At 41.8% G+C, this 27,035-nt stretch overlaps 3 protein-coding genes across 7 annotated transcripts in view; all 3 read left to right on the forward strand.

Moving 5' to 3' along the window:
• LOC307220485 (mas-related G-protein coupled receptor member H-like) overlaps positions 1 to 19,655 on the forward strand; it is a 45,271-nt gene extending 25,616 nt beyond the window's left edge. Inside the window, exons 1-3 of one of the 4 annotated variants that reach the window (XM_079984488.1) lie at positions 16,523 to 16,598; positions 16,717 to 16,858; positions 17,087 to 19,655. In XM_079984488.1, the coding sequence (XP_079840614.1) occupies positions 17,141 to 18,112 (972 nt within the window). In that variant the 5' untranslated portion in view covers positions 16,523 to 16,598; positions 16,717 to 16,858; positions 17,087 to 17,140 and the 3' untranslated portion in view covers positions 18,113 to 19,655. Of the gene's footprint in view, positions 1 to 4,675; positions 4,813 to 16,522; positions 16,599 to 16,713; positions 16,859 to 17,046 lie in introns of those variants that run through there. The other 3 variants (XM_079984490.1, XM_079984491.1, XM_079984489.1) reach the window with 3 other exon arrangements.
• On the forward strand, positions 5,090 to 26,997 carry LOC307219580 (mas-related G-protein coupled receptor member H-like; the record flags this gene model as incomplete). The annotated part of the gene is made up of 3 exons (XM_079982824.1): positions 5,090 to 5,535; positions 25,429 to 25,526; positions 25,728 to 26,997. 3 exons carry the CDS (start codon positions 5,090 to 5,092, stop codon positions 26,714 to 26,716), a joined length of 1,533 nt encoding a protein of 510 aa, XP_079838950.1. The 3' UTR covers positions 26,717 to 26,997.
• LOC307220480 (mas-related G-protein coupled receptor member H-like) lies at positions 20,519 to 23,255 on the forward strand. Of its 2 annotated transcripts, none has more exons than XM_079984480.1 (3): positions 20,519 to 20,749; positions 21,611 to 21,755; positions 21,984 to 23,255. In XM_079984480.1, exon 3 carries the CDS (start codon positions 22,023 to 22,025, stop codon positions 23,007 to 23,009), a length of 987 nt encoding a protein of 328 aa, XP_079840606.1. In that variant the 5' UTR covers positions 20,519 to 20,749; positions 21,611 to 21,755; positions 21,984 to 22,022; the 3' UTR covers positions 23,010 to 23,255. The 2 variants fall into 2 exon arrangements, with proteins under 2 accessions (XP_079840606.1, XP_079840605.1); XM_079984479.1 differs by having other exon boundaries at positions 21,614 to 21,755.
• Positions 26,998 to 27,035: the final 38 nt, after the last annotated feature.

A 27,035-nucleotide genomic window follows, 5' to 3' on the forward strand; every position in this document is an offset into this window, starting at 1 on the left:
CCTTGCTATAGTATTGACATGTGATTCATTTTATGTTATTATATCTTTGTTTTCCCATGTTATCAAGATATTATAACTACATTGTTGTTTTTTTGTTAATATGAATTTGTTTTTGTTTGGTTTGTTTGAAATTCATCCCCGTTTTGTTGTTGTAAGCCACTTTGGGCAAGAGTTTTTGTATGGGAATATGGGGGGGGGGAGGATAAAGTGAATGAAATGAAATTTTAGACTCCGTAATCTCAGCAAATCTTCAGTTTGGATTGCATTGTTAATGTACCTTCAAGAAATGACTACGGGCAGGGAATTAACTAATCTGTGTCCCTGAGTCAATGGAGCTTGCCCAACACTTTGAAGTGATAGGTACAACAACATTGTGCCTCAGATGTATAGGAGCTCATGCCATTGCAAATTCCTTTATATAGTAACTGTTACCCATTTGCAGTCATTTACAGTAGCTGTGTTAAATAAACACTTTCAATTTAATCCCAAGCATTGTTTTCATGTCTCATCACTTGCAAATGTCCTGGCACAAGCGTCAACCAATATATGATCTAGGGTTGTTAATGGTGGACACAGAGGTCATCTGAGCATCTAGTGACAGAGATGTATCCAAAGTACCCCCAAACTTTACACTCGCCTCTTCAAAGGAAGTGTAACACCACTCAGAATAGGGAACTTGCCAATTTCTAAAACATGAGGACCACCCACCCAAAGAGCCCCATCTTCCTAGAATTCAAACATAGTTGATCAACCCTCATCCAGACCACTGCTGCATCTATACACTGGTTCAAAGCTTTCACAGCTTCTCTCAATTCATATGTCATGGGAAAGGAGAGCTGTGTGTCAACATCATCACAGTGCTGACACCTTGCTCCAAAACTCCTAATGACCTCATCCAACGGCTTCATATAGACATTAAATAGATATTAATGTTAACTGGAGTTCAAATAATATGATTGTAAGCACAATATATCATGTAAAGAAGCTTAGCATATATTTGATCTGCTTCAGTATTCTAACCATTGAATTGCCTGCTGATTACCTGAAAGAGCGTCTCCATCCCCATTGTTCAGCCCAGACACTGAGGTCCTACTCCAAGGGCCATCTGGGAATTCCCTCACTCCAAGAAGTGAGGTTACAGGGAACCAGGCAGAGGGACTTCTCTGTAGTGGCGCCTGCTCTGTGGAACGTCCTCTGAACATGTGTCAAGGAAATATATGAGTATCTGACTTTTAGAAGACATCTGAAGGCAGCCCTGTTCAGGGAAGATTTTAAATTTTGATATCTTGTCATTTTATTATTATTATTATTAGTAGTAGTAGTAGTAGTATTCTGTTGGAAGCCACCCAGAGTGGCTGGGGTATAGATATTATTATTATTATTATTATTATTATTATTATTATTATTATTACTATTATTATTACTATTATTATTATTACTATTATTATTATTATTACTATTATTATTACTATTACTATTATCATCATCATCATCATCATCATCATCATTAAAGAGTAGAGATGAATGACCGGGTGGATCAGCTCCCTTCCACGGGTCACAGCAAATGCCCCGACTCCTTGACCCCCTCCACATACTTGGGTACTCAAGAGCAACCCCCCCCCCCACTCTGCCATAGGCAATCATGTCTCCCCACCAATAGTCACCTTCCCCACCCAATAAAATACACATATGGGACAAATGCTTTTTGTAGTGTGTGTGTGTGTGTGTGTGTGACTCAGTGTTTTACTGTATCCCTGTTTCTTTCATTTTTGTAAGACATTTTGGGCATGGGTTTTTGTGTGTGAAAATGGGGGGAAACAAAATGAATGGAAAGAAATTTTAAACTCATTAATCCTGGCAGATCTTGGGTTTGGATTGTACTGTAAATGTACCTCCAAGGAATGACTATGAGCAGGGAATAAACTACTCTGGAGCTTGCCCAACACTTTGAAGTGATAGGTACAACAACATTATGCCTCAGATGTATAGCAGTTCATGCTGTTGGGAATTGTTTTATATATTAACTGTTACCCATTTGCAGACCATTAACTGTGTTAAATAAGCTTGACACATTTTAAATCCAAACATTGCTTTCATGTCTCATCACTTGCAAATGTCCTGGCGCAAGTGTCAACCAAAATATGATCTGGGGTTGTGAATGGGGGGCACAGAGGACACTTGAGCATCTAGTGACACAGATGAATCCATAACTACCCCCAAACTTCACACTCACTCATTCAAAGGTAGTGTAATCCCCCTCAGAACAGGGAACTTGCCAATTTCCATAATATGGGGAACCCCTCCCCACCCAAAGAGCCCCCATTGTCCTCCAATTCAAACACAGTTGATCAGCCCTCATCCAGACCACTAGTGCATCAAGACACTGGTTCAAAGTTTTCACAGTCTTTCCCAATTCATATGTTATGGGAAAGGAGAGTAGTGTCAACATCATCACAGTGCTGACACCTTGATCCAAAACTTATAATGACCACATCCAATGGCTTCATATATATATATACTAAATGCAGTGGTACCTTGGGTTAAAGATGCTTCAGGTTACAGACACTTCAGGTTACAGACTCCGGTAACCCAGAAATAGTATCTCAGTTAAGAACTTTGCTTCAGGATAAGAACAGAAATAGCATGGCAGTGGCAGCAGGATGCCCCATTAGCTAAAGTGGCACCTCAGGTTAAGAACGGCCCTCCAGAACGAATTATGTTCTTAACCCGAGGTACTACTGTAGATATTAATGTTAATTGGAGTTCAAAAAATATTACTGCAAACACAATATATCATAGCAAACTTAGCATCTATTCAATCTGCTTCAGTATTTTAACTTTTGCATGTTTTAAAGTACGGTTTGTGATTTTTCTGTTCATTCTTTTGTAAGCTGCTTTGGGGTGTGTTTTTTTCTATTTTTCCAATCAAGAAGTGTATAAATTTTATGAAATAAGTGAAAAGAAATAAACATTAAATTGGTTACCATGGAATTGCCTGCTAATGAAGGGGGACATGGCAGATGACCTGGTGGATCTGCTCCTTTCCACGAGTGACAGAAAATGACTCTGAATGCTTGCCCCCTCCACCTAGTTGGCGTAACCTACCGCCCTTGGTAATCATGTCTCCCAACCAGTAGACACTTCTCCCACCCAATAAAAGGCACATAGGGACAAATGCTGTTGGCCGTTAAAAGGCCAGGAAGTTGCTATCTTGCTTAGACAGCCTTAATTAGAAATCTGGGGATGAGGTCTTGATTTATTCCATTTGTCTGGTACAGATAAAGAAGTACGTGAGACATGAGCTGCTTCCTCCAGAACCAATTACAAACCTAGTTTTCAGGACTGTAGCCTTTTGGGACATATATGACAATAGTCTCCTCCTCCTTGGTGAACTGATAATTATCTTCATATCCAATTAAAGAACATCCTCTTGCCCTATGAGGCAGAGAATCAAATTAAACCCAGACGAAGAACAGGAGGGACCGTTTTGCACCTTTGAGTGAGACTGGTAAGATTTAACATTTACCCTGGGGCATGAGTGGTGCCATATTTTTTTCTCTTAAGTGCTTAGAACCTGCCATTCCAGTGCAAGTTGTTGTGTCCTTCTCTGAAGACTGCTGATCTGCAGTTAGTCACAAGGTTGGGTGAAACATTAAAGGAGAGACCGTAGCTGCAGTGCTTGCAGAAGGTTAATTCCCAAACACCCCCAGGTACGGTTGGAAAGACCACTTCTTAAAATGTTAGAGAGTGGCACTGAGAGTCTGTTTGACAAGTCTTGATCTTGATAGACCAATAGTCTGATTCAGTACAAGGTGACTTCCTGAGGTTTTGCCAAGGGAGAGAACAAACATTATATCCAGACACAATGAGATTAATGTATTTTAACAGGTACGCAGAATTGACAGGGTCATTTCAAGTGATCCAAATAAGCACAGTCAATTCACCTATGATGGATCAGTGAAGTCTTGGGAAAGTTGGTCTTTCCCATATACACACTCTTTAATTCTTGAATTCCTTTCTCTGTTCTGTGAGTCACTAAAGCCTTAGCGTGAAGCTACAAAACAATAATTATCCCACTGAAGAGTTTGTTTCTTCCCTTTCCATAAGTCACTCTTTGAGTCAATACTCAGAATGCCAGTAGAGCACTTTCCTTACTCTTGGTCCTTACAAGTGAAGGTAAGTTACCTCCCTACCCCGTCACCAGAGGTCTTCACGTTAGCTACTTGAGTTTTTGCCATCTCTTGGAAATTTCCCCAATCAACCTCAGGACTACAAAAGAAGAGAACATGGTAGGCAAGGAGCCAATATAGACATATCAGAAAGCTTGCTCTGTTTGGGGGAGAATCCTAGGAACTGAACTACAAAAAGAAAACTGAGTTATACATAATAAGAAAAAATGTGACATTACTGCCTGACATCTCTTTCAGAACCTCCTACACACCCTCATTCATTCCTAGCCTGGTCTTATTGCATTGGAAGATAGTCCCACCCAACTGGATGAATGTGCAGTAGGTAAGGGAAATTGCTATAAAACTGCTATAAAACTTTATATCAATCTTTCCCTAAACAAGGTGGTGTCTGTCTCATTCTGCCTCAGTCCATCTATTTCATCCTTACTGATATCTCTTCCTAGGCTGCAATGATCCTTACTGATATCTCTTCCTAGGCAGGAATGATGAGCCTGGCCATAGCAAAAGAAATATGACTGAAGCCCAATTTTGGAGAGACATTATGTATCAGACAGTAATGCCAGAAAACCAGGGAATGCTGTACTGACTTCTTCTCTTGTCACCAATCAAACCCAGTTTCCAGGTAAACTAACTCCTCACTAAAGTCGAAATAAAACTCAATGGGAAAAAATCCAGAGGGGTGTGACCCATGTGGGGGATTCAGTTAGATTGCAGAGGATTGCACATATATGACTTTTGGCTTGATAGACAGATGTTGTGAGTTTATGTGTTGTTGAATGGGTTCCTGGCTCTCACAATTCTGGGTTTTGCACAGAATTCCAGCTGAGTCAAACATCTTTGTGATCTTTTCCATTTCCTAGAGGAAACTTCTGCTCCAGAAGAGGTGATAAGGATTCCACATGCAGTCATTCAACAGGAAAATAAATACTAATGGAACTTTGCAATCTGCTGCGGTTGCTGTGACAGATAATGAGTATGATGACACTTACAATAGCTCATCTAATGACCAAGAAGCTTTCCAATCTAAGGAATATGAATTATCTATAATATATTCCTTCGTTTTAGTTATCTGCTGTGTGGGATTTTTGGGGAATGGAACTGTCATCTGGCTTCTTGGTTTCCGCATTAGGAGGAAACCGTTCACCACCTACATCCTTAATTTGGCTGTTGCTGACTTTGCATTCCTCCTGAGCCTACAGTTCCATAATTTTATTAGGTTTCCTGATGATGTTCTTGATAGTATTGATGAATGTCTCTTATCCTTCACATATAACACTGGCCAACTTCTTCTGACAGCCATCAGCATTGACAGATGTGTCGGTGTCCTCTTCCCTATTTGGCATCGGTGTGTCCGGCCGACCCATTTGTCCACCACTGTGTGTGCCCTCATATGGGTCCTCTCCTGTCTGCTCTGTGTAATCCTCTACATTCTTGAAAACTATTACACCTTTCCATATTGGTTATCAGAAACAGGCCAATATGTCTTGACTGGACTGCTTTGCCTCCCACTTATGACAATTTCAACTGTGATCCTTTTCATCAAAGTCTGTTTTAAATCACACCCACGAAAGCGAGGAAGGCTTTTAACGGTTATTTTACTTACACTCCTCTTCTTCCTTGTGCTTGCTTTCCCACTCAATGCCCTTCTTCTTGCCATATCCATCATGGGCTGGAATATTTATTATCGATTCCATTATGCCTTTTTGTGTGCCTCCCTCAACAGCTGCGTGAACCCCTTCCTCTATTTTCTGGTTGGGAGGGAAAAGGGAGGTCAGTCTAGGGGGAGCCTACTGGCCATCCTCCAGTGGGTTTTGAATGAGGAGGAGAATGACAGACAGGAAATGGACCCTCCTTGTTCAAACCCACTTAGGAACCTTTCATAAGAATTCTTTGGTCTGTCTGTAATATGTCCTTGGACTGCATTGATGACTATTGCTCACCAGAAAAAGAGACTGGGGTTTTGTTGAAAATTTTGAGGTTTGTATAGCTGAAATGTATCCTGCTTTACAAAGGGAGGAGTCATGTCTTTTGTTATCTCAATCTTTCTTTTGTGCCCCACTCACCTATTGTATATATCCCCTGAAATGTTGGCTACGAAAATATGAAGCCCTTTGGTTGAAAGATGCTCCACCCCATTTAAGTGTACTGTACCAGCTGCACCACTTTCTATAGCAAACCAAAGTCTTCTTGGAAGTTCTGATGGTGACCTTTAAACCTTGCCGATTTGAAACTTGGGTATTTCAAGGACTGCCTTCACTCCTGTGAGAACACCTGCACCGTATGATTTACTTCACAGACTCTACTTAGGTGCCTGTCAGCAATCATAGGCAGAACCAGGCAGAGGGCCTTCTAGGTAGTGGCACCGTACCTGTGGAACGCCTTCCCACCAGATGTCAAAGAGAACAACAACTACCAGACTTTTAGAAGACATCTGAAGGCAGCCCTGTTTAGGGAAGCTTTTAATGTTTGATGCATTACAGTATTTTAATATTTTTTTGGAAGCCACCCAGAGTCGGCAGGATATAAATAAATTATTATTATTATTATTATTATTATTATTATTATTATTATTATACAAATAGGGCACATTTCCAGAATTTAATTCCATGTATGATTAAACAATCTTGTGGTGCTTTAGTTGAGAGGTTGGACCAGATGCCCCTGGATACCCCTTCCAACTCCCCAATTCTTTGAGCGTATGATTCCAGGAGTTTCTGAATTCAATTCTCTGTGAGAACATGCAAGATCCATTCTTTTAGCATGTCCTGAAGACCACACACACACACACACACACACACACACACACACACTTCATAGTGTGTTCAGCTTCATCTATCCCTCTTTAGATATATATTTTAAATGACTAGTGGGAATTTTGGGTGCCTATTTTTTAATATAAAAAACCCACCTTTGTTGTATTTTTGATGGTTGTCATTTTGTACTTGCACAATGGTATCTGAAGAGTTGGCTTCCTGTAAATCAGTCTATATTTGTGCTCAATAAACAAGCAAAGAATGATACCATATTGAGGCAAGGACTTGTATTAACTGCTGACATATACATTACAATGCATGGATTGGATTGGATTGATCTTTATTACGGCCATTGGCCCGTTACACGACAGTTCCCCATACCAACATAATATACTTAAACCTCCAAATTTAAAATCGCCAAAACTTACAAAAGACAAACAGGAACCAAAGCAAAATAAAAACAAAGACCGCCATCATACATTACAATAAATTTGTAACCTATACATCACCCTCTGCTCATAAATTAATCAAGGATATCAATGGTGATATCACCTAAAACATAGATCATGGTTTAAAACAATGGTGATATCACCTAAAACATAGATCATGGTTTAAAGGGATTATCCGAGCCACAAAGGAGTCCGTTTCTCTTCTTTAGGGATAGGACGCTGATCAAGAATCTGGCAACCATGAGTGATCTTAGGGGGTCATCATCAATTAGTAGATATCTCAGTTTGGCTTCAATCGTATCATCGGCAATTCCCTTAAGATATTGAGCAAGAAACTTGCTCCTGGCCGGTAAGTGAAAAGGACAGTCAAAAATTATGTGATGCAACGATTCCGGTGCCCCACAATTACAATCACATAAGAGCGATATCTGTCCATTGGAGAATCTATTTCTCAGCACGTTCGATGGGAAGGTGTTGAATCTTGCCTTTACAAAGGCATATCTATGAGCTGAGGAAGTTAAAGAATTCAAATAGTTTGGGAGCCTTAAGAGGGGTAATAAACCAAGATTTAGAGGTGAGCAGGTACCATTGCCCAAGACCATTTTCTGCTGCAAGTCCATCTCCTCTAGTTTACAGGTTACTGTTCTTTTAGCTGGGACTATGTCCTGCTCTAGTAATTTGGATGGGGAGATTCCCATTGCCGTAATTTTCAGCTGTAAATTTTTTACCCATGGGCTCTGGAAATCATCTCTCCACATACATTGTATCAAGTACAAGTTTGGGAGATTGTGCCATAGAGATAACCAGTGACAAAGTATGTGCTTCCACAGAGCATTTTCCAGGGATACAGTATTAAGTTCCATGCATAACGCTGTATTACTTACACAGTTGGGCAGTTTCAATATCCCTCTTAAAAACTGATTTTGAATGACCTCCAGGTGAGATAGGTTGACAAAAGTCCCCCAAATTGAGATGACATAAGCAATTGTCGGGATCACCTTGGCCTTGAAGACTTTCAACGCCGATGGGATATGTAGGGCCCCATCGGTGAAGAAGAATCGCAAGATTGCCAAGGAGATAGCTTTGGCTCTATTTGTAACATAGGCAACATGGGCCTTCCATCTAAGGTTATGTTGTAACCAAACTCCTAAATATTGGAATCTATAGACTTGTTCGATGACTCTCCCATCAATTCTCCAATTATGGAGTTTCCGGCTCTTTGAGAAAATCAGGATCTTAGATTTTCCATAATTAATTGTAAGGGAATTTGTGTTACAGTATGATCCAAAAAATTTTAAGGCCCTCCTGAGACCTACTCTAGAAAAAGAAAGAATGACTGCGTCATCCGCATATAGTAACAAAGGGCAACGATAAAGTGCTAGGCGGGGTGCATGAATCCTTTCTTGGGTCTCTATTAGGGGAGTCCTCATGTCGCTTATGAACAAATTGAACAGAAGTGGAGCCAATATACAACCCTGTCGGACACCTCTGTTGATGGGAATTGAATTGGTGAGATCACCCTCCGGGGTGAATCTCACTCTAGCCGCTGAGTTCTCATGGAGTTTGATTATTAGCCAGAGAAGCCTTCTGTCGATGCCCCAGCTGGTGAGTTTTTCCCAGATGATGCTCCTGGGGATACTATCGAATGCTGCCTTTAAGTCAATGAATGCCACACAGAGTTGGCCACCCTTTGGGGTGGAATATTTCCAGGCAAGATGCTGTAAAATTAAAATATGATTAATTGTTGACTGTTTTGGGCGGAATCCAGCTTGTTCGGGCCCAATTAATTTTTTCTCTTCGGCCCATTGGCTAAGTCTGTTCAACAGAAAGCGGGCATACAGTTTCCCCACTATTGAGAGCAGGCTGATGTTTCTGTAATTCCCTGGGTCATCTGGTGAGCCCTTTTTGTGGATTGGAACGATAACAGCGTCCTTCCATACTTCCGGGATTCATGGTATTTTCTTTTTTGCCCTGCTTTTGTGTCTGTTTAGATCTGCTTTCTCTTGTTGTTGTCCTGTACTCTACACATAAATAAAAACCATTCTGAAAATGCTTTTTTAAAAGCGTTTTTAAAAATACATTGAATTTTCCATAAGCCTCTCCATCGCCATCTATTGTCACTTTGTATTTTGCACTTAAAACTCACTTAAAACGTTTTATTTGTAACTGCATGGCTGAGTCCTGGGTTAAGGAAATAATTGCATGCAGATGAGGGTGATGGACAGCTAGTGAAGGACCCTGGGTGAAAAGCAGGGAAGGGGAGATCTCCCAGGGTGAGAGAAACTCCCTATGTAAAAGCTGGGGGGGGGGAGCACACCTTTTTCTGTTTGGTATAAAAGTTAAGATATAATTGTGAGACAGGGCTTTGCATGGTACTATCCCTTTTGTCTTTCTTTGTTTCTTCTCTTTTTCATTATTATAGTTTGTTTCTTATTGTATTATGAAATTTCTTAGTAAAATTTCATTTTAAAAAAGAACACATGGTATTGGCATATATCTTGGGTGTCGGCCTTACCCAATCTCCTTTTAAGGAGGAGGAGGAAGAAGAAGAGTTTGGATTTGATATCCCGCTTTATCACTACCCGAAGGAGTCTCAAAGCGGCTAACATTCTCCTTTCCCTTCCTCCCCCACAACAAACACTCTGTGAGGTGAGTGGGGTGAGAGACTTCAGAGAAGTGTGACTAGCCCAAGGTCACCCAGCAGCTGCATGTGGAGGAGCGGAGACGCAAACCCGGTTCCCCAGATTATGAGACTACCGCTCTTAACCACTACGCCACACTGGCTTAAGTTAAGGTGGGCTTCAGTGACATGTAGCTAGCAAAGAACTGTCACTCTCATTGCCTGTTCATCTGTAGAAAAAAATAAAGGAGTCTTTTTATAATTTTTATTAAATTTTCTGTTTTACAATTTTTAAAAAACAACTCATAGAATCATAGACTCATAGAGTTGGAATAGACCACAAGGGCCATCAAATCCAACCCCCTGCCAAGCAGGAAACGCCATCAGAGCACTCCTGACATATGGTTGTCAAGCCTCTGCTTAAAGACCTCCAAAGAAGGAGATTCCACCACACTCCTTGGCAGCAAATTCCACTGCCGAACAGCTCTTACTGTCAGGAAGTTCTTCCTAATGTTTAGGTGGAATCTTCTTTCTTGTAGTTTGGATCCATTGCTCCGTGTCTGCTTCTCTGGAGCAGCAGAAAACAACCTTTCTCCCTCCTCTATATGACATCCTTTTATATATTTGAACATGGCTATCATATCACCCCTTAACCTCCTCTTCTCCAGGCTAAACATGCCCAGCTCCCTTAGCCGTTCCTCATAAGGCATCGTTTCCAGGCCTTTGACCATTTTGGTTGCCCTCCTCTGGACACGTTCCAGTTTGTCAGTGTCCTTCTTGAACTGTGGTGCCCAGAACTGGACACAGTACTCCAGGTGAGGTCTGACCAGAGCAGAATACAGTGGCACTATTACTTCCCTTGATCTAGATGCTATACTCCTATTGATGCAGCCCAGAATTGCATTGGCTTTTTTAGCTGCCGCGTCATTTTAACATCCTTAAGAACCAACTGCTCTTGCATCCCACTCCACTTCTCACCTATGGATTTACACAGGGAAGAAACAGCAAAACATTTCGGAAAATATTATTTTCCCTTCTGGGCTCACCCCCTCCCTACAAAATGTGCATATTGGGCAAATGTTTTTCGCCGTTAAAGGGCAAGGATTTGTTATCATGACAGGTCCTGAGATGTTTTATTTGGCCGTTACAGATAAAGAAGCACATGAGACGTGTGTTCAGTTTCCCCTTCAGTACTCATTACAAACTGGCATTGGGGGACATAGATCTTTAAATGGCAAGAGTCTCCTCCTCCTAGGCCAGATGGCATTTATCCTCACAACCACTAAAAGAACACGATCTTGCTACATGAGGAAGGGAAACGGATTAAGCCAAGACAAAGAATTGGTGAGATTGGCATGAGATTGGTAAGATTTCCCATTTTTCTTTGAGGAACGATTGGTGCCCCATTGCCTTGCTAAGACCTCAGTACCTACCATTCTGTTGCAGGATACTTTGTCTCTGTTGTCTTCTGATCACCATATCTGAAGACTCCCAATTCATACTTTGTCAGCAAGTTGTAAAATAGGTACCCTCTGGATGGCTGGGTGAAGCTTAGTGACAGAGCAAATTAGAAGCATGCATGGGAAAATACTTAGGAAGAAATGTTAGCAAGGAACATCTGCAAAGTTGGTTACATCATAGGCAGTTAAAAGATATTTTCAAAGAGGATAATAAGAAAAGCTGTTCATGCACGGTTTAAACATTCCAAAAGTAAGTAATAGAAGAGAACACAAACTTATTAAAGAAAATGTATAACATCCTTTTGGAATGGGAAATGAAAGATGAGGAAGTGAAATCAGTAATGATTAAATGGGCACAAGACATAGGCCACAACATACGATTTGAAGATTGGACAAAACTTTGGAAAGTAAATTAGGAATTCACAGACTGTATATGTTAAAGGAAAATTATATGAAGATGATGTATAGATGGTATATCTCACCTGTGAAACTAGCCAAAATATATAAAAATGAACAGAGGAAATGTTGGAGGTGTAAAGAGGTTGAAGGGAATTTTTATCATATGTGGTGGGATTGTAAAAAGGTTAAGGTATACTGGGAAATGATTTACAATGAATTTTTAAAAAATGTTTAAAATAGCATTTGTTAAACAACCAGAAGCTATCCTGTTGGGTATTTTAGGGCAAGACCTGCCAAAAGAGAAAAGGACACTATTTATGTATGCAATGGCGGTGGCGAGAATACTGCTAGCACAGAATTGCAAGACTGGAGAAATTCCAGCAAAAGAACAATGGCAAGAAAAACTGATGGGTTATGTGGAGATGGCAAAGCTGACACACAGACTTTGGTAAAAAGACAATAGGAATTTTGAAAAAGAGTGGGAACCTTTTATATTATATTTGCAGAAGCAAAGGAAGAACACTGCTCTGATGGTAGGATTTAAATAAGCATTCACAATTTTATGGATAGGGAATAGGTAATGTAATAAAAGGAAAATGTATGGTATTTGTAGAAGATAGCAGAATATATAAAGAGGTAAATAGATCAGAAACAAAAGCCGAGGGAAGTCCAAAAGGGGGGGGGGGAGAAAGAGAGGTTTATGTAACTTGTATGTTATAAGTATATTTGTAATGAGAGAAAAGAAGAATTAATAAAAATAATTTAAAAATTAAATTACCTCAACTTTAACAAAAAATTAAAATGAAATGAAATAAAAAACTCTCTCCCTTTCTCTTTCTTCCTCACCTGCTTGTTCCTTCCCCATTCCATTTCCTGTGACAAATCATCACCACTCTCCTTTCTGATATTCGACCTGTCCTGGGATCTCTCTGTGTGCAACCCTATGACTTCTTCATTGCAAAGGAAGTCTGTGCTCAATAGACTCACTCACTTCTTAGAAGGGCGATCTGGCTGCGACATCTGTCACCCCATTGATCGCCAGGGTTGATTTGGCTGATCTGGCTGGCTAGGCGGGTGTCCCCTTCCTCCCTCACCGCTCCATGTGCGTCCCTCCCGAAGGTGCACGCTCGGTGGAAGAGGACGACCATCCCAGATAGAAGGAGTGTACCGTTCTTCGGTCAAGGGTATACGATAGCTTAGAAAGGGCGTTTAGGGTTGTCTAGAATTTGTGACAATCCCCGAGGTCCCTCCAAGTGCCCTCTTCTCTTCAGGCTTTCTTCCTTACCCACAAGGTCCCAGCTACCACTCTAGATCCTTTCATGCACACCCTACGTGCTGCTACGTTAAGGTCGCTGTTAAAGGGCTGGAAAGGAATTTCCCTGCATTAGCAGATTTTGCCTTTCCCGTAGCAAAACATCACAACTTTGGCGGTATCAGGCCTTGGGCGGAATCCTGTCTAGAATTTGCGACAATCCCTGAGGTCCCTCCAAGCACCCTCTTCTCTTCAGGCTTTCTTCCTTACCCACAAGGTCCCTTCCAGCTACCACTCTAGATCCTTTCATGCACACCCTTCATTCCCGCTGCGGATCCTTCCCAAAGGCAGCACCTCCTCACTTCCCTTCCCTTCCCATTTGCATTCCAAAATTAGCCTCACTCTGAGAGCAATGGGATCGCATCGCTCTGTCTCGGTTGCTGCTGTCACCGGTTACCGTGGAATTTCTGGAGTTTGAACTATTACATTTGTCCCCGTCTTTCATTTCCTAACTCAGTTGGTATCGTTTTTTCAAGAGAGCATCGTCATATCTCTGGAAAGTAGGATAGAGGGAAGCTTTTCCCCGTCCTCAAATACCCTGCTGGGTTTGGCTTTCCTTTTGTTTCTTCTGCAAGGCTCTTTTTGGATAATGACCGCTCCCCACATAAAACGGGGGGTGCCCTTTGCGTGGACGCGCGCAGCCCCTGGATCTGGAGCAGCTCCATCAGCATAGGCTTGGCTTTGCCTTCCCTCAGATGGGATACCTGGAGGTCTCCGCCTACCCCAGTTAGTTGTCCAATCCCATGTGGGGGAAGCGTTGCCAAGGAGACCAGGCCAGGTAGGGGAGGGATTACCTGCCCACACAATAGAGGGAGGATCTTACCTGGGAATCCTCACTTGGCTCCAGAGCTTCTCCCACCCTACCTACCCTCAGTTAATGTCTTATTATGCAGGTTAACATTTCTTCACAGGTTTTGCAGGTTAACTTTTCTTCACAGGTATGCGGGTGCTGCTTTGTTAAGGTCGCTGTTAAAGGGCCGGAAAAGAATTTCCCTGCATTAGCAGGTTTCACCTTTCCCGTAGCAAAACGTCACAACTTTGGCAGTATCAGGCCTTGGGCAGAATCCTTTAGTCCATCTTCCTGGCAGCGGCGATACCAGGGTTCCCCGTTAAAGGGGTTTCTGAAGGTCATCATTGCTCTCCCCTGCGGCAGCGGCATAACGGGGGTGGCTATCTCTGCTTGAACATATGTTCTCCAGAGCCAGCCCAGCCCCCCCCCCACACACAGTGGATAACCCTGATGCTCCCTAGGTCCCCGGCTGGGGACTGGGGAGGGAGAACGCCCAATGCCTGAGCCAAGGTCTACATACATTTGAAATTTAATAAAGTTGTGGCCAATTTAATCCCATAGCATGTTGTCTTGAGTCGTTATTCCACATGATGGGGGGAACCGCTTGGGATCTGGGGACTCCACCTGTCTACGCAACAAGTTTCTGATCTGGCTGCAAGTATATCTCTCAGTGCAGGAAGCAATGCAGTTTAACCAGGGCAGGTGGCAAAGGGACTCCAGAGCAGCAGCAGTTTCATCTGTGATACAGTGCCAAGTGAAACCACCACCTGGCAGCAACATGGGCGAAGGAGGAGGAAGCGGCAGCATCAAGTGGCACCGCTCCTCTTGGCGCTGGGATGCAAGGCCCCAAACTTTGCAGAGCAGCCCTGAGGTTGTGTGATGATGACACACGTTGCGAAAAGGAGGAGTGCTAGGTCCTGAAGGGCCATTCCCTTGCCCACTTGTGATTGGCCAAGTGGAGAACCAATCAGGACTTTAATAATAATAATAATAATTGGAGAAATGTTCAGGCCAAAAAAAGCTCTGCTCTTGCAAGTATAGGGCAATTGTTTAGTTCAGAGGGACAGAGGGAGGGAGAGAACATTAGATCCAGAATCATTGAGTCTTTTGAGTGTTAGCAGATGTAGCAGAATAAACTGGGTCAGGTCAAGGGTTGTAACGTTGGGTGAAAAACAAAAAAGGACAAAGAGGAGATAGAATGTGCAGGACTAATATCTTTTCTTCTATGCTTGCTCTATTTTAGGGAGAAACCTAGGAACTGAACAACAAAAAGAAAACTGAGTTGTATGAAATAAAAAAAAAAACTGTTAAAATGTAGCACCCTGCTTGTGGTTAACGCTTAGCTGGAATGAAATATTCAACGCAGCAATAGAGAAATTAAAATAATAATTTATTTGTCAGACAAATAAATGAGAGGCACAGTGGTATATGGTTACCAAGCTCTGGCCTGGCCTCCTGCCATTATGGCCAGCACTTATATTTCCTTAACCCAGCCCCCTTGCTCCTCCTTTGGCTGCCTCTGTCCAATCAGCCTGGTTGAAATTCCTATTGGCTGTTTGCTAGAACCAATCACAAAAGATACACCCATTTCCTATTGCCTTTTAAGGGAAATAAAAGCTATATATTCTTCTATCTATAAATGACAAATAAGTAGTCATTTATCTTACATTTGTCTCAACAAGGAACCTTAATTACCAGCTCACCTCTTGCCCTCCTTGCCCTATTGCCCTCCAAAACAGATGGTTAATAGTTTTAAATTTTTATCTTAAACAGATGTCAGAGATCTTGAGTTCACATCATCATTGAAAGATCTCCTTCTTTTGGAGGTCTTTAAACAAAGGCCTGACAACCATATGTGTGCTCTAATGGTGCTTCCTGCTTGGCAGGGGGCTGGACTCGATGGCCCCTGTGGTCTCTTCCAACTATATGAAATAAGAATCTAGCATAAGGATTTAACATTTCTTAGTTTCTAAATCCTTTGCATAATTACATTTAAGCCAATATATTTCATACATTATCATAGATAGCTTTTTAGAAGAATAAACCTTCTCAAAGTAAAAAGGAAGGAACAGTTTACAGCCTCAAAATAAAATAGGAAAAAGCCTCTTCTTCTGTTTACACCCCCCTTCTCCAGCTGGCTGCTTTTTCCATTTGCTCTTGCCCTTTAACCTTAGGAAAATATGGCTCAAGTTTAATGGGAGGCACATGGTTCTATTTTACTATTTACCAACTCTTAATTATGTTTTTTCTCAGCTTTTTATATTCTGTAATATGTAGGGTCAGTGTAACCTTTGCTCTCAGCCTGTAATTCCCTTTTTACGACTTTGAGAATTGTTTTCTGCTATAAATCAGGGGGGCCCCTTGTCCAGGAGGATAAACATCTTGCCAAAGTACTTAGGCAGCTGGTCTTCTGCCTGGCATAAAACATTTGAAAATCTTTAAGCTCATTTTAAAATACAGGCCCTGATCAAAATATAAGCCTTGATAAAAATGCAGGCTATGATTAGATGCCTCAACATTACTGCCTGACCTCTCTTTCAGAACTCCGGCACACCCTCATTCATTCCTAGCCTGCTCTTATTGCAGTGGAAGATAGTCCCACCCACCTGGATGAATGTGCAGTAGGTAAGGGAAATTCACTGCTATAAAACTTTATATGAATCTTTCCCTAAACTAGGTGGCGTCTTTCTCATTCTGTCTCAGTCCATATCCTTCATCCTTACTGATATCTCTTCCTAAGCAGGAATGATGAGCTTGGCCATAGCAAAAGAAATATGACTGAACCTCAGTTTTGGAGAGACATACCGTATCAGACAGTAATGCCAGAAGATCAGAGAATGCTGTGCTGACTTCTTCTCTTGGCACCAATCAAACCACGTTTCCAGGTAAACTAACTCACTAAAGTCCAAAAAACCTCAATGAGAAAAAATCCAGAGGGGTGGGGCCTATGTGGGGGATTCAGTTATATTGCAGAGAACTGCACATATATGACTTTTGACTTAATAGACAGATGTTGTGGGTTTATATGTTGTTCAATGGGCTCCTCGCTCTCAGAATTCTGAGTTGTGCACAGAATTCCAGCTGAGTCAAACATCTTTGTGATATTTTCCTAGAGGAAACTTGTGCTCCAGAAGAGGTGACAAGGATTCCACACGCCGTCATTCAACATGGAAATAAATACCAATGGGACTTTGCAATCTGCTGCGGTTGCTGTAACATATAAAGAGTATAATGACACTTACAATAGCTCATCTAATGACCAAGGAGATTCCCATTATCACCCATTTGTAGTATTTATAATAAGTGGCTTCATTTTAGTTCCCTGTTGTGTGGGATTTTTGGGGAATGGAACTGTTATCTGGCTTCTTGTTTTCCACATTAGGAGGAAACCATTCACCACCTACATCCTTAATTTGGCTGTTGCTGACTTTGCATTCCTCCTGAGCTTAGAGATCTATGCTTTTACTAGGTTTCCTGATTATGTTCTTCATAGTATTGTTTTTTGTCTCTTATCCTTCACATACAACACTGGCCAACTTCTTCTGACAGCCATCAGCATTGACAGATGTGTCGCTGTCCTCTTCCCTATTTGGCATCGGTGTGTCCGGCCGACCCATTTGTCCAGCACTGTGTGTGCCCTCATATGGGTCCTCTCCTGTCTGCTCTGTGTAATGCTCTCCATTCTTGAAAACTATTACAACTTTCCATACTGGTTATCAGAATCAGGCGAATATGTCTTGACTGGACTGCTTTGCCTCCCACTTATGACAATTTCAACTGTGATCCTTTTCATCAAAGTCTGTTTTAAATCACACCCACGAAAGCGAGGAAGGCTTTTAACGGTTATTTTAGTTACACTCCTCTTCTTCCTCGTGCTTGCTTTCCCACCCAATGCCGTTCTTCTTGCTGTATCCATCGTGGGCTGGAATATTCCTGGTCTATTCCATTATGCCATTTTGTGTGCCTCCCTCAACAGCTGCGTGAACCCCTTCCTCTATTTTCTGGTTGGGTGGAGGAGGAAGGGAGGTCAGTCTAGGGAGAGTCTACTGGCCATCCTCCAGCGGGTTTTGAATGAGGAGCAGAATGACAGACAGGAAGTGGACCCTCCTTTTTCAAACCCACTTAGGAACCTTTCATAAGAGTTCTTTGGTCCTTGGACTGCATTGATGACTATTGCTCACCAGAAAAAGAGGCTGGGGTTTTGTTGAAAATATTGAGGTTTGTATAGCTGAAATGTATCCTACTTTACAAAGGGAGGAATCATGTCTTTTGTTATCTCAATCTTTCTTCTGTGCCCCACTCACCTATTGTATACAGCCCCTGAAATGTTGACTACGAAGATATGAAGCCCCTTGGCTGAAAGAGGCTTCACTCAATTTAGTTGTACTGTACCAGCTGCACCACTTTTTATAGCAAACCAAAGTCTTCTTGGAAGTTCTGATGGTGACCTTTAAACCTTGCCGATTTGAAGCTTGGGTATTTCAAGGACTGCCTTCACTCCTGTGAGACCACCTGCATCGTATGGTTTACTTCACAGACTCTACTTAGGTGCCTGTCAGCAATCATAGGCAGAACCAGGCAGAGGGCCTTCTCGGTAGTGGCTTCCTCACTGTGGAACGCCCTCCCACCAGATGTCAAAGAGAACAACAACTACCAGACTTTTAGAAGACATCTGAAGGCAGCCCTGTTTAGGGAAGCTTTTAATGTTTGGTGCATTGCAGTATTTTAATATTTTTTTGGAAGCCACCCAGAGTGGCTGGGGAAGCCCAGCCAGATGGGCGGGATATAAATAAATTATTATTATTATTATTATTATTATTATTATTATTATTATTATTACTATTATTATTATTATTATTATTCAAATAGGCCACATTTGCAGAATTTAATTCCATGTATGATTAAACAACCTCGTGGTTGGACGAGATGCCCCTGATACCCCTTCCAACTCCACAATTTTTGAGTGTATGATTCCAGGAGTTCCTGAATTCAATTCTCTGCAATAACAGGCAAGTTCCATTCTTTTAGAGATTTAAGCCTTTCCTGAAGACCACGCGCGCGCGCGCACGCACACACACACACACACACACACACTTCATATTGTGTTCAGCTTCATCTATCACTTTTTAGATATATATATTTAATGAGTAGTAGGAATTTTGGATGCCTATCTTTTAATATAAAAAACCCACCCATTTTGTATTTTGGATGGTTGTCATTTTGTACCTGTACAATGCTATGTGAAGAGTTGGCTTCCTGAAAATCAGTCTATATTTGTGTTCAATAAACAAGCAAAGAATGATACCATATTGAGGCAAGCACTTGTATTAACTGCTGACATATACATTACGATGCATGGTATTTTCTTTTCCCCCCTGCTTTTGTGTCTGTTTAGATCTGCTTTCTCTTGTTGTCCTTACTCTACACATAAATAAAAACCATTCTGAAAATGCTTTTTTAAAAGTGTTTTTAAAAATACATTGAATTTTCCATAAGCCTCTCCATCGCCATCTATTGTCACTTTGTATTTTGCACTTAAAACTCACTTAAAACGTTTTATTTGTAACTGCATGGCTGAGTCCTGGGTTAAGGAAATAATTGCATGCAGATGAGGGTGATGGACAGCTAGTGAAGGACCCTGGGTGAAAAGCAGGGAAGGGGAGATCTCCCAGGGTGAGAGAAACTCCCTATGTAAAAGCTGCGGGGGGGGGGGGGGGGGGTGTGGCACACCTATTTCTGTCTGGTGTAAAGTTAAGATATATTTGTGAGACAGGGCTTTGCATGGTACTATCCCTTTCTCTCTCCTTGTTTCTTTTCTTTTTGATTAGAATAGTTTGTTTTTTATTGTATTATGAAATTTCTCAATAAAATTTCATTTTAAATAAGAACACATGGTATTCGCATATATCTTGGGTGTCTGCCTTACCCAATCTCCTTTTAAGGAGGAGGAGGAAGAAGAAGAGTTTGGATTTGATATCCCGCTTTATCCCTACCCAAAGGAGTCTCAAAGCGGCTAACATTCTCCTTTCCCTTCCTCCCCCACAACAAACACTCTGTGAGGTGAGTGGGGTGAGAGACTTCAGAGAACTGTGACTGGCCCAAGGTCACCCAGCAGCTGCATGTGGAGGAGCGGGGAAGCGAACCCGGTTCACCAGATTACGAGTTTACCGCTCTTAACCACTACACCACACTGGCTTATGTTAAGGTGGGCTTCAGTGACATGTAGCTAGGAAATAACTGTCACTCTCATTGCACATTCACTTGTAGAAAAAAATAAAGGTGTCTTTTCATAATTTTTATTAAATTTTCTGTTTTACAATCTTTTTAAAAATAACCTCATTTTAACATCCTTAGGAACCAATTGCTCTTTCATCCCACTCCACTTCTCACCTATGGATTTACACAGGGAAGAAACAGCAAAACATTTTGGAAAATCTTATTTTCCCTTCTGGGCTCACCCCCTCCCTACAAAATGTGCATATTGGGCAAATGTTTTTTGTCGTTAAAGGGCAAGGATCTGTTATCATGACAGGTCCTGAGATGTTTTATTTGGCCGTTACAGATAAAGAAGCACATGAGACGTGTGTTCAGTTTCCCCTTCAGTACTCATTACAAACTGGCATTTGGGGACATAGGTCTTTAAATGACAAGAGTCTCCTCCTCCTAGGCCAGATGGCATTTATCCTCACAACCACTTAAAGAACATGATCTTGCTACATGAGGCAGGGAAACGGATTAAGCCAAGACAAAGCATGGGTGGGATTGGCATGAGATTGGTAAGATTTTCCATTTTTCTTTGAGGAACGATTGGTGCCCCATTGCCTTGCTAAGACCTTAGTACCTACCATTCTGTTGCAGGATACTTTGTCTCTGTTGTCTTCTGATCACCATATCTGAAGACTCCCAATCCATACTTTGTCAGCAAGTTGTAAAATAGGTACCCTCTGGATGGTTGGGTGAAACTTATTGACAGAGCAAATTAGAAGCATGCATGGGAAAAGACGTAGGAAGACATGGCCAAGTAGCTCAGTGCAGAGCAGCTGCTTTGCCTATGGAATGTCTCCATTTTAGTCTCCTGCTGGGATCAGAGACAACCTTCTTTGAAATCCCTAGGAGTGTCTGGTAGTCAGTGTGACCAATACTGAACTAGATGGAACAATGATCAGACTCAGTTTAAGGCGGATTCTTAGGGGAGAGAGAGAACATGGGATCCAGAGTCAATAAGTGCATGGTGTGTTGCAAGTATTGTAGATTACATCATAGAATTGTAGAGTTGGAAGGGACCATGAGGACCATCTTGTCCAAGCTCCTGCAATGCAGGAATCTTTCCCCCAAAGTGGGGCTCAAACTCACAACCCTTCTGAAGCAGTAATTTTGTTTCCTGCAACTAGTTAGTAAATTAGGATACAGTAGTATCTCGGGTTACGAACTTAATTCATTCCGGAGGTCCTTTCTTAATCCGAAACCGTTCTTAACCTGAGGTGTACTTTCGCTAATGGGGCCTTCCAAAGCCACCACACCACAGCTATAAAATTCACTGCTATAAAACTTTATATCAATCTTCGCTAAACAAGGTGGCGTCCTTCTCATTCTGTCTCAGTCTATATCCTTCATCCTTACTGATATCTCTTCCTAAGCAGGAATGATGAGCTTGGCCATAGCAAAAGAAATATGACTGAAGCTCAATTTTGGAGAGACATTACGTATCAGACAGTAATGCCAGAAGATCAGAGAATGTTATACTGACTTCTTCTCTTGGCACCAATCAAACCAAGTTTCCAGGTAAACTAACTCACTAAAGCCCAAAAAAACCTCAATGAGAAAAAAGCCAGAGTGGTGTGGCCTATGTGGGGGGTTCAGTTATATTGCAGAGAACTGCACATAATGACTTTTGACTTGATAGACAGATGTTGTGGGTTTATATGTTGTTCAATGGGCTACTCGCTCTCACAATTCTGAGTTTTGCACGTAATTCCAGCTGAGTCAAACATCTTTGTGATATTTTCCTAGAGGAAACTTGTGCTCCAGAAGAGGTGACAAGGATTCCACATGCCGTCATTCAACATGGAAATAAATACCAATGGGACTTTGCAATCTGCTGCGGTTGCTGTGACATATAAAGAGTATAATGACACTTACAATAGCTCATCTAATGACCAAGGAGATTCTCATTATAACCCATTTGTAGTATTTATAATAAATGTCTCCATTTTAGTTACCTGCTGTTTGGGATTTTTGGGGAATGGAACTGTCATCTGGCTTCTTGTTTTCCACATTAGGAGGAAACCATTCACCACCTACATCCTTAATTTGGCTATTGTTGACTTTGCATTCCTCCTGAGCTTAGAGATCTATGTTTTTACTAGGTTTCCTGGTTATGTTCTTCATAGTATTGCTTTTTGTCTCTTCTCCTTCACATACAACACTGGCCAACTTCTTCTGACAGCCATCAGCATTGACAGATGTGTGTCTGTCCTCTTCCCTATTTGGCATCGGTGTGTCCGGCCGACCCATTTGTCCAGCACTGTGTGTGCCCTCATATGGGTCCTCTCCTGTCTGCTCTGCGTAATCCTCTCCATTCTTGAAAACTATTACACCTTTCCATACTGGTTATCAGAAACAGGCCAATATGTCTTGACTGGACTGCTTTGCCTCCCACTTATGACAATTTCAACTGTGATCCTTTTCATCAAAGTCTGTTTTAAATCACACCCACGAAAGCGGGGAAGGCTTTTAACGGTTATTTTAGTTACACTCCTCTTCTTCCTCGTGCTTGCTTTCCCACTCAATGCCCTTCTTCTTGCTGTATCCATTGTGGGCTTGAATATTCCTGGTCTATACCATTATGCCTTTTTGTGTGCCTCCCTCAACAGCTGCGTGAACCCCTTCCTCTATTTTCTGGTTGGGTGGAGGAGGAAGGGAGGTCAATCTAGGGAGAGCCTACTGGCCATCCTCCAGCGGGTTTTGAATGAGGAGGAGAATGACAGACAGGAAATGGACCTTCCTTGTTCAAACCCACTTAGGAACCTTTCCTAAGAGTTCTTGGTCTGGCTCTAATCTGTCCTTGGACTGCATTGATGACTATTGTTCACCAGAAAAAGGAGGGCTGCTTTTGTTGAAATTTTTGAGGTTTGTATAGCTGAAATGTATCCTACTTTACAAAGGGAGGAGTCATTTCTTTTGTTATCTCAATTTTTCTTCTGTGCCCCACCCACCTATTGTATGCAGTTTTTTTTCATTGTATTACAAAATTTCTTAATAAAATTTCAGTTTTAAAAAGAACACATGGTATTGGCATATATCTTGGGTGTCTGCCTTACCCAATCTCCTGTTAAGGAGGACAGCCGGCTTAAGTTAAGGTGGGCTGCAGTGACATGTAGCTAGAAAAGAACTGGCACTCTCATTGCCCGTTCATCTGTAGAAATCATCATCATCATCATCATCATCATCAATTATTATTTATACCCCGCCCATCTGGCTGGGTTTCCCCTGCCACGGTGGTGGCCTTTCAACAGAACACTAAAATACAATAACCTATTAAACATTAAAATCTTCCCTAAACAGGCCTGCCTTCAGATGTCTTCTAAAATTTGGTAGTTGTTTTTCTCTTTGACATCTGGTGGGAGAGCGTTCCACAGGGCGGGTGCCACTACCGAGAAGGCCCTCTGCCTGGTTCCCTGTAACTTGGCTTCTCGCAGCAAGGGAACCACCAGAAGGCCCTCAGTGCTGGACCTTAGTGTCCGGGCAGAACGATGGAGGTGGAGACGCTCCTTCGGGTATACAGGACCGAGGCCATAAAGGGCTTTAAAGGTCAGCACCAACACTTTGAATTGTGCTCAGAAATGTCCTGGGAGCCAGTGTAGGTCTTTCAAGACCGGTGCTATATGGTCTCGGCGGCCGCTCCCAGTCACCAGTCTACAGGAGTCTTTTTATAATTTTTATTAAATTTTCTGTTTTACAATTTAAAAAACTCATTTTAACATCCTTAAGAACCAACTGCTCTTGCATCCCACTCCACTTCTCACCTATGGTTTTACCCAGGGAAGAAACAGCAAAACATTTCGGAAAATCTTATTTTCCCTTCTGGGCTCACCCCTGCCCTACAAAATGTGCATATTGGGCAAATGTTTTTTGCCGTTAAAGGGCAAGGATGGTTGTATCTGTTATCATAACAGGTCCTGAGATGTTTTATTTGACCGTTACAGATAAAGAAGCACATGAGACATGTGTTCAGTTTCCCCTTCAGTACTCATTACAAACTGGCATTTGGGGACATAGGTCTTTAAATGACAAGAGTCTCCTCCTCCTAGGCCAGATGGCATTTAGCCTCACTACCACTTAAAGAACACAATCTTGCTACATGAGGCAGGGAAACGAATTAACCCAAGACAAAGAATGGGTGGGATCGGCATGAGATTGGTAAGAATTTCCATTTTTCTTTCCCATTTCCTTGCTAAGACCTTAGTACCTACCATTTTGTTGCAGGATTCTTTGTCCCGGTTGTCTTCTGATCACCATATCTAAAGTCTCCCAATCCATACTTTGTCAGCAAGTTGTAAAATAACTACCCTCTGAGTGGTTGGGTGAAGCTTAGTGACAGAGCAAATTAGAAGCATGCATGGGAAAAGACGTAGGAAGAAATAGCCAAGTAGCTCAGTACTTTGCATATAGAATGTCTCCATTTTAGTCTCCATCTGGGATCAGAGACAACCTTCTTTGAAATCCCTAGGAGTGTCTGGTAGTCAGTGTGACCAGTACTGAACTAGATGGACCAATGATCAGACTCAGTTTAAGGCAGATTCTTAGGGGGGAGAGAGAACATGGGATCCAGAGTCAATAAGTACATTGTGTGTTTTTGCAGGTATTGTAGAATACATCATAAAATCACAAAATTTGTAGAGTTGGAAAGGAATATGAGCATCATCTGCTCCAAGCCCCTGCAATGCAGGAATCTTTCACCCAAAGTGAGGCTCAAACTCACAACCCTGAGATAAAGAGTCTCATGCCTGACCAGTCTCATGCTCTAGGTGGGAGCATAATACTGAATAACTATTATTATCTTCCCTGACTGGTAATGGATCTCAGTAGTTCAGGTAGGACATTCCCATATCTACCTGGAAATGCTAGGGGTCAGTTTTTGTACCGTTTGAATACAAAGCAGACATGTTCTCCATGAGCTTTAGACCTTCTCATATGGGTGGAAGAAAAAGAGGGAAAGCAGATGTAGGTGGATGGGGTGGAAATCAATATGGTATCTCAAAAGGGGTGGACATGAATAAAAGGGGAATAAATAATGAATACCTTGTAAAGAGATGATGATGTATTTAATGAGGCAAATGGAAATGAACTGGTTGGGTTCAGCCACACCTACTTTGACATTTGTCTCCCAGAGGATTGGTGATGGGTCATTGTGTCCATTGGCAATCAAAATGTTCCACCAATCTTATTCTTATAGGTTATTGGAGGGAAATGCCCCTATACAGCATCTATTCTGGAAGGATATTGAAAGGGATCTGCTAGAGTGTCTACTGGTGGGAGTGGATTTTGATCGAAGTAAGACAGCACGGACTACAATGACCTTTTCTGATTCCTTTGCAATAGCACCACCCTCAAGTCTCTGAGCAAAGCCAAACTGAGAAGAACACATCATTCTGGGTCATGTATGGAATTCCACTTGAACTGTTCCACTTGAAATGTTCTCTGTAACATTTTATTTCTCTTAGCGGGCACTCATACTCCAGAAGAAGAGATAAGGATCCCACAAGGAGCAAGTGAGCATGATGGTAAATAGCAGCTGGACCTCCAGTTCCAATATGGAGGCTTGGACAGATTATGAGCATGATAATAGCTCATATACTGGCCAAGAAAATGACTGGTATAATCCATTGAAAGAAGCTATTTTCTATATGTTCAGTTTGGTTATCTGTTGTGCTGGATTTTTGGGAAATGGAACCACCATCTGGCTTCTTAGCTTCTGCACTAAGAAGAACCAGTTCACCACCTACATCTTGAACTTGGCTGTTGCTGACTTTGCCTTCCTCATGACTGTAGAGATATATCATTGTATTGCTTTGACTGGTCTAGGCAAAGATGCTTCTTTAATAACTCTTCATCTCTTAATGTTCACGTACAACACTGATCTACTTCTCCTAACAGCCATCAGCATTGACAGATGTGTGTCTGTGCTCTTTCCTATTTGGCATCGGTGCCACCGGCCGACACATCTGTCCACCACTGTGTGTTCCCTCATATGGGTCCTCTGCTTTCTGTTCACCATAATTCTCTACATACTCCAGTTATTTAGCATATTTAGCTATTACTTCACAGCAAGCTTCCAATTACTCTTGTCTGCCCTGCTTTGCCTCGCACTGATGACAATTTCAACGGTGATCTTATTCATCAAAGTCTGCTTTAAATCACGCCAGCGAAAGCGGGGAAGACTTTTAATGGTTATTTTACTTACTCTTCTCTTCTTCCTCGTACTTGCTTTTCCACTTGACGCCCTTATTGCCCTTAATCATTTTCTAGCTTTTGACATTCCTGATCTACACCATTATGCCTTTCTGTGTGCCACCCTAAACAGCAGTGCTAACCCCTTGATCTATTTTCTGGTTGGGAGGAAGAAGCGAGGTCGATCCAAGGAGAGCCTGCAGGTCATTCTCCAGAGGGCTTTGAACGTGGAGGAAGACAACGGACAGGAAATGGACCGTCCCATTTCAAATCCGCTTATGATCCTTACATAATAATGCTGTAATATTTCTTTATGCTGAGATGATATAGCTTGCTTATCTCAATAAGGGATGAAAAGAGGTGCATGCAGAAATCATTGAATTTTCCATGGATGAAATGTAGACTCCTCTGCAAAGTCACGTTGGTTGCTCTGCCAAAGATTTGCATGACTATTATGAATTTTAAACTTTTTTTCTTCTTGTGGTAATTGTTGCCAGATATATATTTTGAGCGGAATATTTCTCTCTAATCTGACTCTTGTGCAGAAATAAATTCTTCAACACAAGAAAAATAAGTTTTCAAGCTTTCCTTGCTGAAACTTGGTTCCAGTGT

This window comes from Podarcis cretensis (genome assembly GCF_951804945.1).
Source record: "Podarcis cretensis genome assembly, chromosome: 7".
NCBI classification, from domain to species: Eukaryota; Metazoa; Chordata; class Lepidosauria; order Squamata; family Lacertidae; genus Podarcis; species Podarcis cretensis.